The 12,460-nt window shown below is 43.4% G+C and overlaps 1 protein-coding gene across 1 annotated transcript; it reads left to right on the forward strand.

The window, feature by feature from the left end:
- Positions 1-6,849: 6,849 nt before the first annotated feature.
- Positions 6,850-12,369, forward strand: LOC115826204 (vitelline membrane outer layer protein 1 homolog). The gene is made up of 4 exons (XM_030789936.1): positions 6,850-7,020; positions 7,137-7,246; positions 8,259-8,372; positions 11,930-12,369. Exons 1-4 carry the CDS (start codon positions 6,850-6,852, stop codon positions 12,108-12,110), a joined length of 576 nt encoding a protein of 191 aa, XP_030645796.1. The 3' UTR covers positions 12,111-12,369.
- Positions 12,370-12,460: the final 91 nt, after the last annotated feature.

Genomic DNA, 12,460 nt, shown 5'->3' on the forward strand with positions numbered 1-12,460 from the left:
CCCTTCGCTTCTGCAATGATTACCGCAAAGTGAATGCTGTGACTAAGCCAGACTCTTTTCCTCTCCCACGCATGGATGATTGTGTAGATCGTGTAGGGTGAGCAAAATATGTGACTAAGCTAGACTTATTGAAAGGATATTGGCAGGTGCCTCTTTCACCTCGGGCATCCGAGATCTCAGCTTGTCACCCCCAATAATTTCCTTCAATATACTGTCATGCAGTTTGGGTTACGAAACGCTCCTGCCACCTTCCAAAGGCTGATGAATACGGTTCTGTCTGGTGTCTCAAACTGTGAGGCATACCTAGACGACATCGTGGCTTATTCCTCCACCTGGCCTGAGCATTTAGATACTTTGCGAGAGATATTCAGGCGCTTAACGAGTGCCTCTTTGACTTTGAATCTGGTGGTAAGGCGGTAGTCACCTATTTAGGAAAACAAGTAGGGCAGGGGCAGGTGCGGCCTCTGTAAGCCAAGGTCCAGGTAATTTTAGACTTCCCTGTGCCAGAAACGCGGCGACAACTCCGCCGGTTTCTGGGAATGTGCGGGTATTATCGTGGCTTCTGCGAGAATTTCGCTAGTGTGGTTACACCACTGACTACCTTGGTTAGCCCAGCTAGTCGATTCGTTTGGACTGCTGAGTGCCAGGACTTATTTAATTCTGCCAAAGCACTTCTTTGCAGTGCACCTGTGCTGCCTGCACCTGATTGTACCCGTACTTTTAAGATGAAAGAAGATGCCAGTGCCTATGATGCCGGTGCTGTTCTGCTACAGGAGGGTGATCAGGGTATCGATCATCCCGTTTGTTATTTTTCCAAGAAACTGAATAAATATCAAATGAATTACAGCACAATCGAAAAGGAGGCCCTGGCATTGCTTTTAGCACTACAGCATTTTGAAGTGTATGTTGGTTCCAGCTCAACACCAGTTTTAGTATATTCAGACCACAATCCCCTAGTGTTCTTATTCCGCATGCGCAATAACAATCAGCGTCTTATATGCTGGTCATTGTTGTTACAGGATTTTAACATCGAAATTCGCCATATGAAAGGAACTGAAAACATTGTGGCTGATACTTAAAACCCAACACGTGACAATGTATCAAACAGTGGGATGTTTGATTTTAGGTGGGGGGGTGTTATGACCCTGAGTCATAAGTGTGTATTGTTTTGTGTGCTGCTGTTTTTCTCCCCCTGCCTGTGTGTGGTGCTGTTTCCTCCCCTGTCTGGTGTGTTTTCCCTGTATGTCTCTCTGTCCCTTTAATGTGTTCATTTGCAGGTGGCGGTCGGGGATTGGCCCACAGCCTGACGGCGCTGGTTTTAAAAAGACGCTGACTCTAGATGCCGGTTGCCCCCGCTTTTTTCCTGGCCAATTTGACCGTGTCTTTTTGCTAATTTTTCCGATAACTTGTGTGTATTTTTCTGAGAAATTCGTTGTATAGAGTGTAAATCTTTGTGTGTTTGTAATTTTCGTTGTGTATAGGGTCTGATAGATGTTCGTTGTATATATTGTAAATCATTTTTGTGTGAACAGTCCGGGTAGTTGTAGGGGGTGTGAAGCCATTTTTGTTCGTTCTTTTCAGAATTTCTCCAATTCTGAGTGTCAAGGACTACCTTTTTAAAGAGGCTATGCTTAGCTTGAAACCTCATCGTCCAAAATTCCAATAAGGCCCATAGCAGTGAATGAGGTGTGGGTAGTGGTCTGTAAGGGCATGCAGTGAAGCTGGACCCAAGCACAAGACACAGTGATGGTAGTAACAAAAAAGGAGGACTTTACTCACAAAAAGCAGATAAATAAACAGGTGCAAACAGAAACAAAAACTGGATATAAATGGTGCAGCCAAACAGTGTCTTCAAATTAAAACAAAGAACGATATACAAAGGACAAGGCAAACACAAGGGCTTAAATACAAAAGGAGAACTAAACTGCAGAAACCTAATTGGTGGAAATTAACAAGGGTAAAACGAGGTTAATAAATAGAACAAACAGGATCAGGTGAGGGGCGGAGACACACACGGAACAGGAGCATGACATTTCAAAGCAAAAGTCCAAAGCAAGGTGCAGGCTGTGACATGGTCAGTGAAGTGATGTTTTGGCCTCAGTCTTTAGTCTGGAAAGGTACTGGTGAGAAACTTGCGATGATCCAGTAGTTTACAAGATAAATAATACAACTAAGCTAAACTATGCCAGGAGAGACTACGGCAGAGACTGAGCCTCACTGGTTGGTCAGTTCGAAATTATGCTATCCATACAATACAGAGAATAAATGAGTCTCAAGTTTCGTTAAGTTTTTAAAGGTAACAAGAGCATTTGCCTCTTTGACTTCTTTAGGTAGGCTGTTCCAGAGAAAGGGTGCATGGTAGGCAAAGGCGCGATGGCCAGTGGACTTCTTTTTAACTCTTGGGACAATTTAGCATCCTGTGAGCGCAGGGTGCGGAGGGGGTCAGGGTGTAATTAATTCGGATAGATCGGCTGGTGCAAGCCCATGGAGAATTTTAAATGTTAATAGGAGGACTTTAAAATCAGCCCTCATGTTAATCGGGAGCCAGTGAGGGGAGGCCAGGACGGGAGAGATATGGTCGAACTTCCTAGTTTGGGTCAAGATTCTGGCCGCAGCATTCTGGACGAGGTGAAGACGTCTGGTAGTAGAGGCGGGCAGACCAGAGTACAGAACGTTACAGTAGTCGAGGCGAGACGTGACAAATGCATGAACAATGGTTTCTGCATCAGCGATACATAGTCGGGGCCTAATTTTTGTGATTTTGCGGAGATGATAAAAGGCTGTTTTTTGTAGTGTTTTTGATATGAGTGACAAGTGAGAGACTAGAGTCAAAAATCACACCAAGGTATTTAGCTGTGGAATTTTGCGAGAGAATGCAGTTGTCAAAATTTAATGTAAGATTATTAAAAGATGCTTATGCACAGGGGGACCAATGACCAGCATTTCCATCTTGCCTGTGTTAAGCATCAGGAAGTTTGAGGCCATCCAACTTTTAATAGCACAAAGACACGCCTCAAGGTTGGCCAATTCAGAGCGGTCATTGTGCTTGATTGGTAAGTAGATCTGAGTATCATCAGCATAACAGTGGAAGCTAATGTTATAGCTGCGAATAATGTCTCCAAGAGGGAGCATGTAAATAGAGAATAAAAGAGGGCCAAGGACTGACCCCTGAGGGACACCATAGTTAAACTCTCGGTACTCAGATTTCACATTATTGTAGTTGACACTCTGCTTTCTCTCTGTGAGATAAGACTTGAACCGGGAGAGCGCCAGGCCACGGATACCAATTTGATTTTCCAGGCACTTTAACAGTATGGTGTGATCGACTGTGTCGAATGCTGCACTCAGATCAAGAGGGATAAGCATCGAGGTATCACTAGCATCCAAGGCTAGTCATAGATCATTAGTCACTCTAGTTAGTGCGGTTTCAGTGGAATGAAAACACCTGAAGCCTGACTGAAACACTTCAGACAGACTGTTGGAGGACATATGAGCGATGAGTTGCGCAGCTACAATTTTTTCGAGAATTTTAGAAAGAAACGGGAGATTGGAGATTGGCCTATAATTATTCAAGCTTTTTATTTAAAAGGTTGAGGATTGTAGGGCCAAGGATCAAGAAAAGTTCTATGTAAAGTTTAGGAGGTAGGGGATCGAACAATCCAATACACCGCAGTCATCTTTTGAAGTTTTCTACAGGTGCCCAGGGGGTTACAAACTTCAAAATCAATGTATAATGGCAAAATGATACATTTTTTCTATTGTCCCAATAGCTTATTGTCTATGTAATACTTGCCGTCTTGAAGACTTAAAGACTCCAGATAAAGGTTCTTTATCAAGTGAAATTTGATCCAAAAAATCTGCCCGGGGTTATGCAAATCCTCTACAATATTTTGTGTTGCATCTCTAGAAACATGTAACACTGTTTGCATATATGTCACAGAATCACCAACTGGCAGGATGCAAGTGTGGAGTGGCAGAGTTTATTAATAAACTTATTGAAAAACAAACACAAACCAGAATGGGAGAAAGTATCAAATGAAACACGGCACTGCAATAAGTAAAGGACTAACAGAACTAGGTATAGCTAATTTACAAGAGATAACTCGGTGGAAACAAACAAATCAGGTACGTAACTATAGTCACTCAGAATACACATGTAGCAAGTGGAGACTTCGCAGTGTGTTGTGAAAACAGAGAGGTTTAAGTAAGAGAGTGAATGAGTGCACGAAAGTGAAGACAGGTGCGGGAGATGAGCGAACAGACCGGTGATTAGAAAACCCGCGACGCTGATGGCTGAATGGCTGAAGTCGGCGGGGGAGGAGATGAGCTCATTACAATATATAGAAAGAGAGAAGTTAATTTGTGCTGATAGTGTCACACTATCCACATCTTCCACAATCTCTTCAACCTTGCCTGGGTGTTGATACCATGGAACACACACGCTCTCTCTCACTTTGTCTCTCCACACACTCGAAAAGCGTGTTCAGTTTTCTACAGCCTAAGCACAATAAACATTTTTCATGTCACACCTCTGTCCTCAGCAGCCACTCTGTTGGTCAGTCGGTGTTTTGTTTCACTGAACTAATCAGTCAGTTAATCAGTCATTTCTTATGCCTTGTGTCGGTTCATTAGCCTCATATATATATATATATATATATATATATATATATATATACACACACACACACACACACATATCGAAATATATATATTTATATATATATATATATATATATATATGTGTGTGTGTGTGTGTGTGTGTGTGTATGTATGTATTTATTTGTTACATTTTGCTTTACAAAGTTAGGAAAGCAATGTTTAAGTCAAGCCTGATGTTGCCTTAGACATAAAAGAATGATCACAGTCTCTTCCACATGGTGAGGAATACAGCTTATCAATTAAACACTAGGATCAGATCGGTACTTGGTATTGGCCGATACCCAAAGCCCAGGTAATGGTATCGGTATCGGGACTGATAAAAAAAAAGGACTGGTTCCTCTCTAGTCTTTTTTTGTTTTGTTTTAGGTCTATAAGAAGGAGCCTTTTTAGGGAGGGAGGTGTTAAGACCCCCAGAGCCCCAAGTAGTTCTGTAGTGGCAGTGCAGAGGCTGTGGTGGTAACAGGGAGGATGAATTGATACATTTAATAAATTCTTTTATTTATTTAAAACCCAGATTTGTGTCAGCCTACCTTTTTCTGCTGTGGTCTCACCAGCAGGGCTGTAACATGTGTTACAACTGTTTTCTTGAATGCAGTTGGTTGCCTTATATTGACCAAACTTTCTTATTTAATTTGAGCAGTTATTGGCATTCGTTGATGTTTATTTGTCATGATACATGCTTATGTTGTATGTGAAGGTCTTAAAATAGTATCAGGGATGTGTGATGGAAGTAGGGTTGCCATCTTTGTCTCATCAAAAACCTGGACACCAACAGACTGAATGTTCTCTCACTAATACTTTCCAACATCAAATGTTTGACAGATCTTTGACAGTGCAGGTAAGTGATGTAGGCTAGTAGTGTCTTTTTTGTGTCTGCTAAATGCAGGCAAATCTTACGAACATAGTTAAATATTATAAATCCTCAGGAAGGTGAAGGGAGGTCGATTTATGCTACAAAATTAAATGCGTTAACAAATAGAGACTACATCAGAATCTTGTGTTACATTATGTTAGCATACATTATATATGTTAACATGAATGAACTTTTTCCCTCCAAAAATAAAACTGGTACAAGTAACTGATAAACTGATTACATTGTCACTCTGCTACTCCACATACCAAATAGACATTAGTGTATATGCAGTAAATGTAAAGGCAGTTAAAAAATACATACAAATGGTTGCCTATTTTAATATTTACCATTTAATGTCACTTTCGCTGCTGCCTGTCCTTTCTAGAACTTTACAGTTGGGGTTTGTTTGGAACTATTGAAGTTGTATACGAAACACATGATTGCGTGGCTGCAAGATCAGTCTGTCTTGCAACTCTCTCTCTCTCAATGGCTCTGCTCTAGGTTAGCAGGATAGAACCAGTGTGTTGCCATGTATGTTGTGCTATATAGTAATGCCATAAACATAGCTCTGTGTTTGAGTTTTCTTTTTATGAGGACAAAGTTATTTTGATGCTTACTCTCATGCTTGCCTACATGCATTACATGCCCTTCCAGACTGTCTGTTTGTGTGCTGGCCAGGTTGGATTAAAGCTGGTTATTCATTGTCTGTTGGAATGTGTGTTTGACACACTAACATCTTGCCAGCCCTATGTTGATCATGTCACCCAATCAGTTTCTGAATTCTGGTCAAGTACCCGAGTGACATTTACTGGACTATTACACACAGTACTTCAAACATTAAAAGTTTTGGGGTTGGATTCTTTGACCTCTTTAAACTTTATTAAACCATTCCATTTATTCATAATCAAGTTGGATGTCCTCCAGGAATTTATATTTGTTATTTTGCATGTTTTACATCATTGTTAATTGCTTTGCTGGTTTTACAGTTTTTTACGTTTTTTTCGCACTTCGTTCAGTGAATTTTGCACCTGGGTCATATTGTGACTTGCACTAAAAATCAATATTACCTATCAGTGAATCACTGACAAACATCAAGGGTTTTATGTAGTAGGTAAATGACAGAAAAGAAGGAAAATAATGAGGATGAGTTGATTTTGAATTTAGAGCTTCTGTCCCTGAACTTTGTTTATTTGTTAATAAGTAATTTACTGGCTGGATATAGAATGTTAACAGGAAGTTCTGATTGCAAAATCAAGGTCCATTTCTTAATAAATTCTGTTTCAAGTCAGCGGCTTGCCAGGCTTTTGAACACAGACCGAGGTATCCTGTCTGACACGATGGGTTTAGCCAGTCTGCTCTTTTTCTTTGCTCTCTTCTTCGGCTCTGATGTGAAAGGAGCTACAGGGTATTACTCAGTCCTTTCTGTGACCAACGGGCAGTCATGGGGAGACTGGGACAGTAAAGAAATGTGCCCAAGTGGCTATTATGCGACAGGTTTTAGTCTTAGAGTAAGTATAAACCAAGTTACTTTTGCAAACGATAAAGTTGCACATTATTTAAGCTTCTGTCAACAAACACCTTTACCTGATAACACTTTCATAATTACTGTTGTTTCTTTTTTGAGATTGAGCATGGCCAGGGAGGCGGCGATGACACTGCATTGAATGGCATTCGCCTCCATTGCTCACGGCCAGGGAATAACTATTGGATCACCGTCGATTCAAATTCAGGATGGTAAGTGACCAGCCTTCAGAGTGTCTGACTACCTTACTGATAAGAATTTACTGCCATGGAAGAATCTGATAAATGAACATTTTCAGTCACTGAGTGAGTGACTGTCAGTTCTTAGCCAATGCACACTTCTCAAAGCTCTGTGAGTCTATGTTTCTGAGAATAGGTAAGAAACTAATGAAGGAGTGAGTTTATCAGTACAGTTTCATGTGCATCTGTAATCTGGGTTTGCTAGCAGCCTCCAGGCTCTTGTTTTTTTTTTCCTCAAAATGTCTTAAGTTACACTGTTAAATATTTCTCTTCCCATTTAGGATTTGCATCAGTGTAGTCATTGTAGGAGCCTAAATGCAGATTATGGACAAAATATGAATATTTGATTAATTGGCATACAATATTGGCATTATTTACAAACGGATTTATTTACATTATTTACATATATTTACAGTAGTCCAATAAGTTAATTGTTGATTTTTTGCACTTTAAAAGACATATGATTGATTCAGATGCACAAGATTTCGTTTGTCATATTTGGGGAATAGGCAATGGATCCCTTCATTGTGGTAATCACATGTGTCTTTAATTGCGGCTTGTTACTCTCGCGGGAGGGGGGGAGTCAGGCAAGACAGAGTGGAGCCACACAGTTTTTTGACCTCGCTCGCTCTCTCTTTGATTGCGGTCTCTTTTTCTCATTAATAATGCTCTTTCGAATCTTGTCCATTGGTTTTTCGATAAGTTTGCAATGAACAACGGTCTGTAAAATATTTTTGTGTCGAAGTAAACAGTTAAACTATACTGAGTGGTCCAGTGGATAAATTATTGGATGTGCACATGGACGAAGGGAGACGGTAGAGCGTCAAACTGAGGGCTACATTCATTGGAACTTACAGTCATTATCCACCATTTTCCTCCTTCCTTGTATTTTCAGTTGTTGAGGATCTGAACAGGTCAGTGTAGACATTCAAAAACTATTTATTAAGCCCTGATTAAGAATTGTCTGGTCTGTGCTGACTACTAGGTGGGGTGATTGGACAGAGGCTCGGTTCTGTTATTCCGGGTCACTGAAGTCCTTCCAGCTGAAGGTGGAGCCTCCTCAAGGTGACGGCGATGACACGGCAGCGAACGACATCAAGTAAATATTTTCAGCTTCACAATTCTCAAGTTTCAAGTTTCAAGTTTTATTGTCATTTACTAGATAACAATTGTAGACATCATTATCAGCAATGAAATTCTTGGGCTTGGGGCCAGCGCAACTTGCAAGAGTAGCAGTTAAATAACAACAGTAATATAATAAAGAACAATACAGGTAGATGTAGGGGTTCTATAGGGAGATATATAGGGGGAAATATTATGTACATGTGCATAAATAGAATGTACAGAGCCGTAGAAATATAAATATAGAGGTATAAGAGTAGGAGTATAGAAAGAGTAGTGGGTGATCAGTCCTGAGTGGAACAATCTTAAAGTGCTTGTGCAACAGCATGTGCAGCAGCATCGACGGTTGTGGTGTAGTGCAATATTGAGTTCTTTAGTGCAATATATGTATACAGACAGTTATCAGTCCGAGGGTTGAGGGTCCGAGCAGTGTCTGCAAGTGTAGTGTCAGTGGTTCAGGAGTCTGACTGCTTGAGGGAAGAAGCTGTCTCTGAACCTGCTGGTACGGGTCCGGATGCTCCTGTACCGTTTGCCGGATGGCAGGAGTGTGAACAGTCTGTGGCTGGGATGGCTGGGGTCAGCGAGGATCCGCTGTGCCTTCCTCCTGCAGCGCTGGCTGTAGAGGTCCTGGATGGCTGGCAGCTCAGTCCTGGTGATGCGCTGCGCTGATCTGACCACCCTCTGCAGAGCTTTGCGGTCATGAGCAGTGCAGCTGCCATACCAGGCCGTGATGCTGCCAGTCAGGATACTCTCTATGGTACACCTGTAGAAGTTGGTGAGTATCCTGGGGTCCATCCCGAACCTTCTCAGTCGTCGGAGGAAGAAGAGCCGCTGTCTTGCTGCTTTCACGACTACTCCTGCGTGGTGTGACCAGCTTAGATCCTCACTGATGTTAATCCCCAGGAATCTGAAGCTGCTGACCCTCTCCACAGCTGTATCCCCGATGTGGATGGAGGTGTGTCCCTCTCCCTGCAGTCTCCTGTAGTCCACGATCAGTTCCTTTGTCTTGCTGACATTGAGCAGGAGGTTGTTGTCCTGACACCACGATGTCAGGGCTCTCACCTCAGCTCTGTAAGCAGACTCATCACCGTCAGTGATGCAGCCGATGATGGTGGTGTCATCAGCGAACTTGATGACGGTGTTGGAGCTTTGTGAGGCCGTGCAGTCGTGGGTGAACAGGGAGAACAGCAGGGGGCTGAGCACACATCCTTGGGGGGCACCAGTGCTGAGAATTAATGTGGAGGAGGTGATGCTGCCGATCCTAACTGCCTGGGATCTGCCTGTCAGGAAGTCCATGATCCATCTGCACAGGGAGGGGCTGATGCGCAGGTCTTGGAGCTTTGAGACGAGTCTGGACGGCACTATGGTGTTAAAGGCAGAGCTGTAATCAATGAACAGCATTCGCACATAGGTGTTTTTCCGGTCCAGGTGTGAGAGGGTGGTGTGCAGTGCGAACGCTATCGCGTCATCTGTGGACCTGTTTGGTCTGTAGGCAAACTGGAGTGGGTCCAGTGTGGTGGGCAGGGTGGATGTGATGTGAGTTTTGACCATACGTTCAAAACACTTCATCACGATGGAGGTGAGTGCTATTGGGCGGTAGTCATTAAGGCAACTCACGTTTGTTTTCTTTGGGACTGGAATGATGGTGGTCTTCTTGAAGCATAAGGGGACTACAGACTGTTTCAGGGAAAGGTTGAAGATGTTTGTGAAGACATCTGCCAGTTCGTATGCGCATGCTTTGAGAGCGCGGCCCGGGATATTGTCAGGACCAGGAGCTTTACGTGTGTTTACCCTTCTGAAAGATTTACACACGTCTGCCTGAGATAGCTGGAGCGGGCAGTTGTCCTGTTCTAGCAGTAGGACCGGGTTAGTGTTGCTCTCAAAGCGAGCATAGAAGGAATTTAGCTCCTCTGGGAGAGAAACAGACACCTCCCCCATGCTGCAGCCTTTCCCTTTGAAGTCTGTGATGTTCCTTAGTCCACTCCACATGTGCTTGGTGTTGGAGCCACTGTAACATGTCTCCACCTTTTCCCTGTATTGGCGTTTTGCCGTTTTTATTGTCTTCCTCAGCGTGTACTGGGCTTTCCTGTATTCAACTGTGTCACCGGAGTGAAAGGCTGCTGTCCGTGCTCTGAGCGCCGAACAAACTTCGCCGTTAACCCACGGCTTTTGATTTGGATATGTTCGTACAGTTTTCCGCGGTACAACGTCATCAATGCATTTGTTTATGTAGCCCGTTACGTGCTCAGTGTACTCGTTGATATCGTTAGACGCGATCCGGAAAACATCCCAGTCCGTGGTGCGGAAGCAGTGCTGCAGGACGGCGTCTGATTGGTCTGTCCAGCGTTGCACTGTGCGCGTCACGGGCTGCTCACGCTTCAGTTTCTGCCTATAGGCTGGCAGCAGCAGGACCGAGGCGTGATCTGATTTGCGAAGGATGGGCGAGGGAGGGCTTTGTAGGCTTCACTGAACGGAGAGTAAGCATGATCCAAGATGTTTTCACCACGCGTTGGAAATTTCACATGTTGGTGATATTTCGGCAGAACTTTTTTCAGGCTGGCTTTGTTAAAGTCACCAGCCACTGTGAAAGCAGCCTCTGGGTGCAGGGTTTCTTGCTTCTCGATAGCTCCATACAGTGTATCCAGGGCCTGAGTGGTGTCGGCGTGTGGGGGGATATAAACAGCGGTGAGAAACACCGCTGTAAACTCCCTGGGCAGATAAAAGGGTCTGCATTTGATCATGAGGTATTCAAGATCAGGAGAGCACTCTGTCGATATTGTTTGTACATCCACACACCACCGGTTGTTGACCATGATACAAACACCACCGCCCTTCCCTTTGCCCGACTCCATTGTCCTGTCCTGGCGATAAATGGAGAGACCCCCAGGTAGAATGGCCGAATCGGGGATTAAGGGGTCCAGCCAAGTCTCTGTGAAGACAAAGGCGTTGCAGTCTTTTATGTCCCGATGGAAGGCCAGTCTGCTCCTTAGCTCATCCAGTTTGTTGTCCAAGGATTGAACGTTTGCTAGGAGTACGCTAGGGAGCGGGGAACGGTGTTGTCTGTTCCTCAGCCTGACCAGGACTCCGGCTCTTTTACCCCTCCTCCTCCGGCGGCGACGCTTCTGCCCAGGTAGCCAAGGTAACAAAGGTAGATTAAATCCAGCAGAAGGAAAGTCCGATGGTAGCGAACTAGATTGTGGGTTTTGACCGATGTCTAGCAGAGCCTGTCTGCCGTACGCGATTAGCGCACGACAAGTCGTGAAAAAACTGGAAAATAATACTAAAAGAATAAGAAAAACGCAAAGTTGAGGAGGACGCCGAGTGACAGCGGCCGTCGTCACCGGCGCCATCTTGAATTTGAATTCTATGACAGAATGTGCTGTTCTGATTAACTGGATCTGCAACATCAGCATAAACATAGCTAACTCCAGACCTGTGAACTGGTATGGATATTTAATGCCTAAAATGGTTTGCAATTGCCTTTTACGATTCACAGTGTCTTAAGAATACCATGGATCTTAAATATTCTTCCAGGTTCCAATGCTCTAACGGGGAGATTCTTGAAGGCGGTGGCATGCCATGGGGAGACTGGGGAGAGTGGAGTACTGACTGCTACGATGGTGGGATCTGTGGTATTCAGACAAGGCTGGAACCACCTCAAGGCAGAGGAGATGATACTGCTCTCAATGATGTACGCTTCTTCTGCTGCAATTAGAGATTTGTTATGTGGAAGATGAACACCGAGTGTATCAGTCCATTAACAAACAAACAAACAAACAGTGTTTTTTTTTCTTCTAAAGACAGCACATTTTTCAATGAACAGCACAATCATTATTGCAGTCAGCCTTTCACGTAAGAATTATATCATAGATTATCTCTTAAATTGCATAAACATACACTATGTCATATGTGCACCGAGAGACAAGTTTTTAATTCAGTTATTCGTAGATATTGATCATACTTGAGACATACCATGTAACAAAAATGTGTTCACAGTGACAGTTCAGCTACATTAAATTCCAATTCAATATTCAAATTCACTTTGTTTCCTCTTTGTCCTCCCTG

This window comes from Chanos chanos, chromosome 13 (assembly GCF_902362185.1).
Source record: "Chanos chanos chromosome 13, fChaCha1.1, whole genome shotgun sequence".
Taxonomy (NCBI): domain Eukaryota; kingdom Metazoa; phylum Chordata; class Actinopteri; order Gonorynchiformes; family Chanidae; genus Chanos; species Chanos chanos.

What these genes read in the sequence shown, in the direction of transcription:
- LOC115826204 (XM_030789936.1), top strand. Translation starts at nt 6,850, where the DNA reads ATGGGTTTAGCCAGTCTGCTCTTTTTCTTTGCTCTCTTCTTCGGCTCT. An exon ending in CGACAGGTTTTAGTCTTAGA is followed by an intron (nt 7,021 to 7,136) that starts GTAAGTATAAAC and finishes TTCTTTTTTGAG; the next exon opens with ATTGAGCATGGCCAGGGAGG. An exon ending in GTCGATTCAAATTCAGGATG is followed by an intron (nt 7,247 to 8,258) that starts GTAAGTGACCAG and finishes GCTGACTACTAG; the next exon opens with GTGGGGTGATTGGACAGAGG.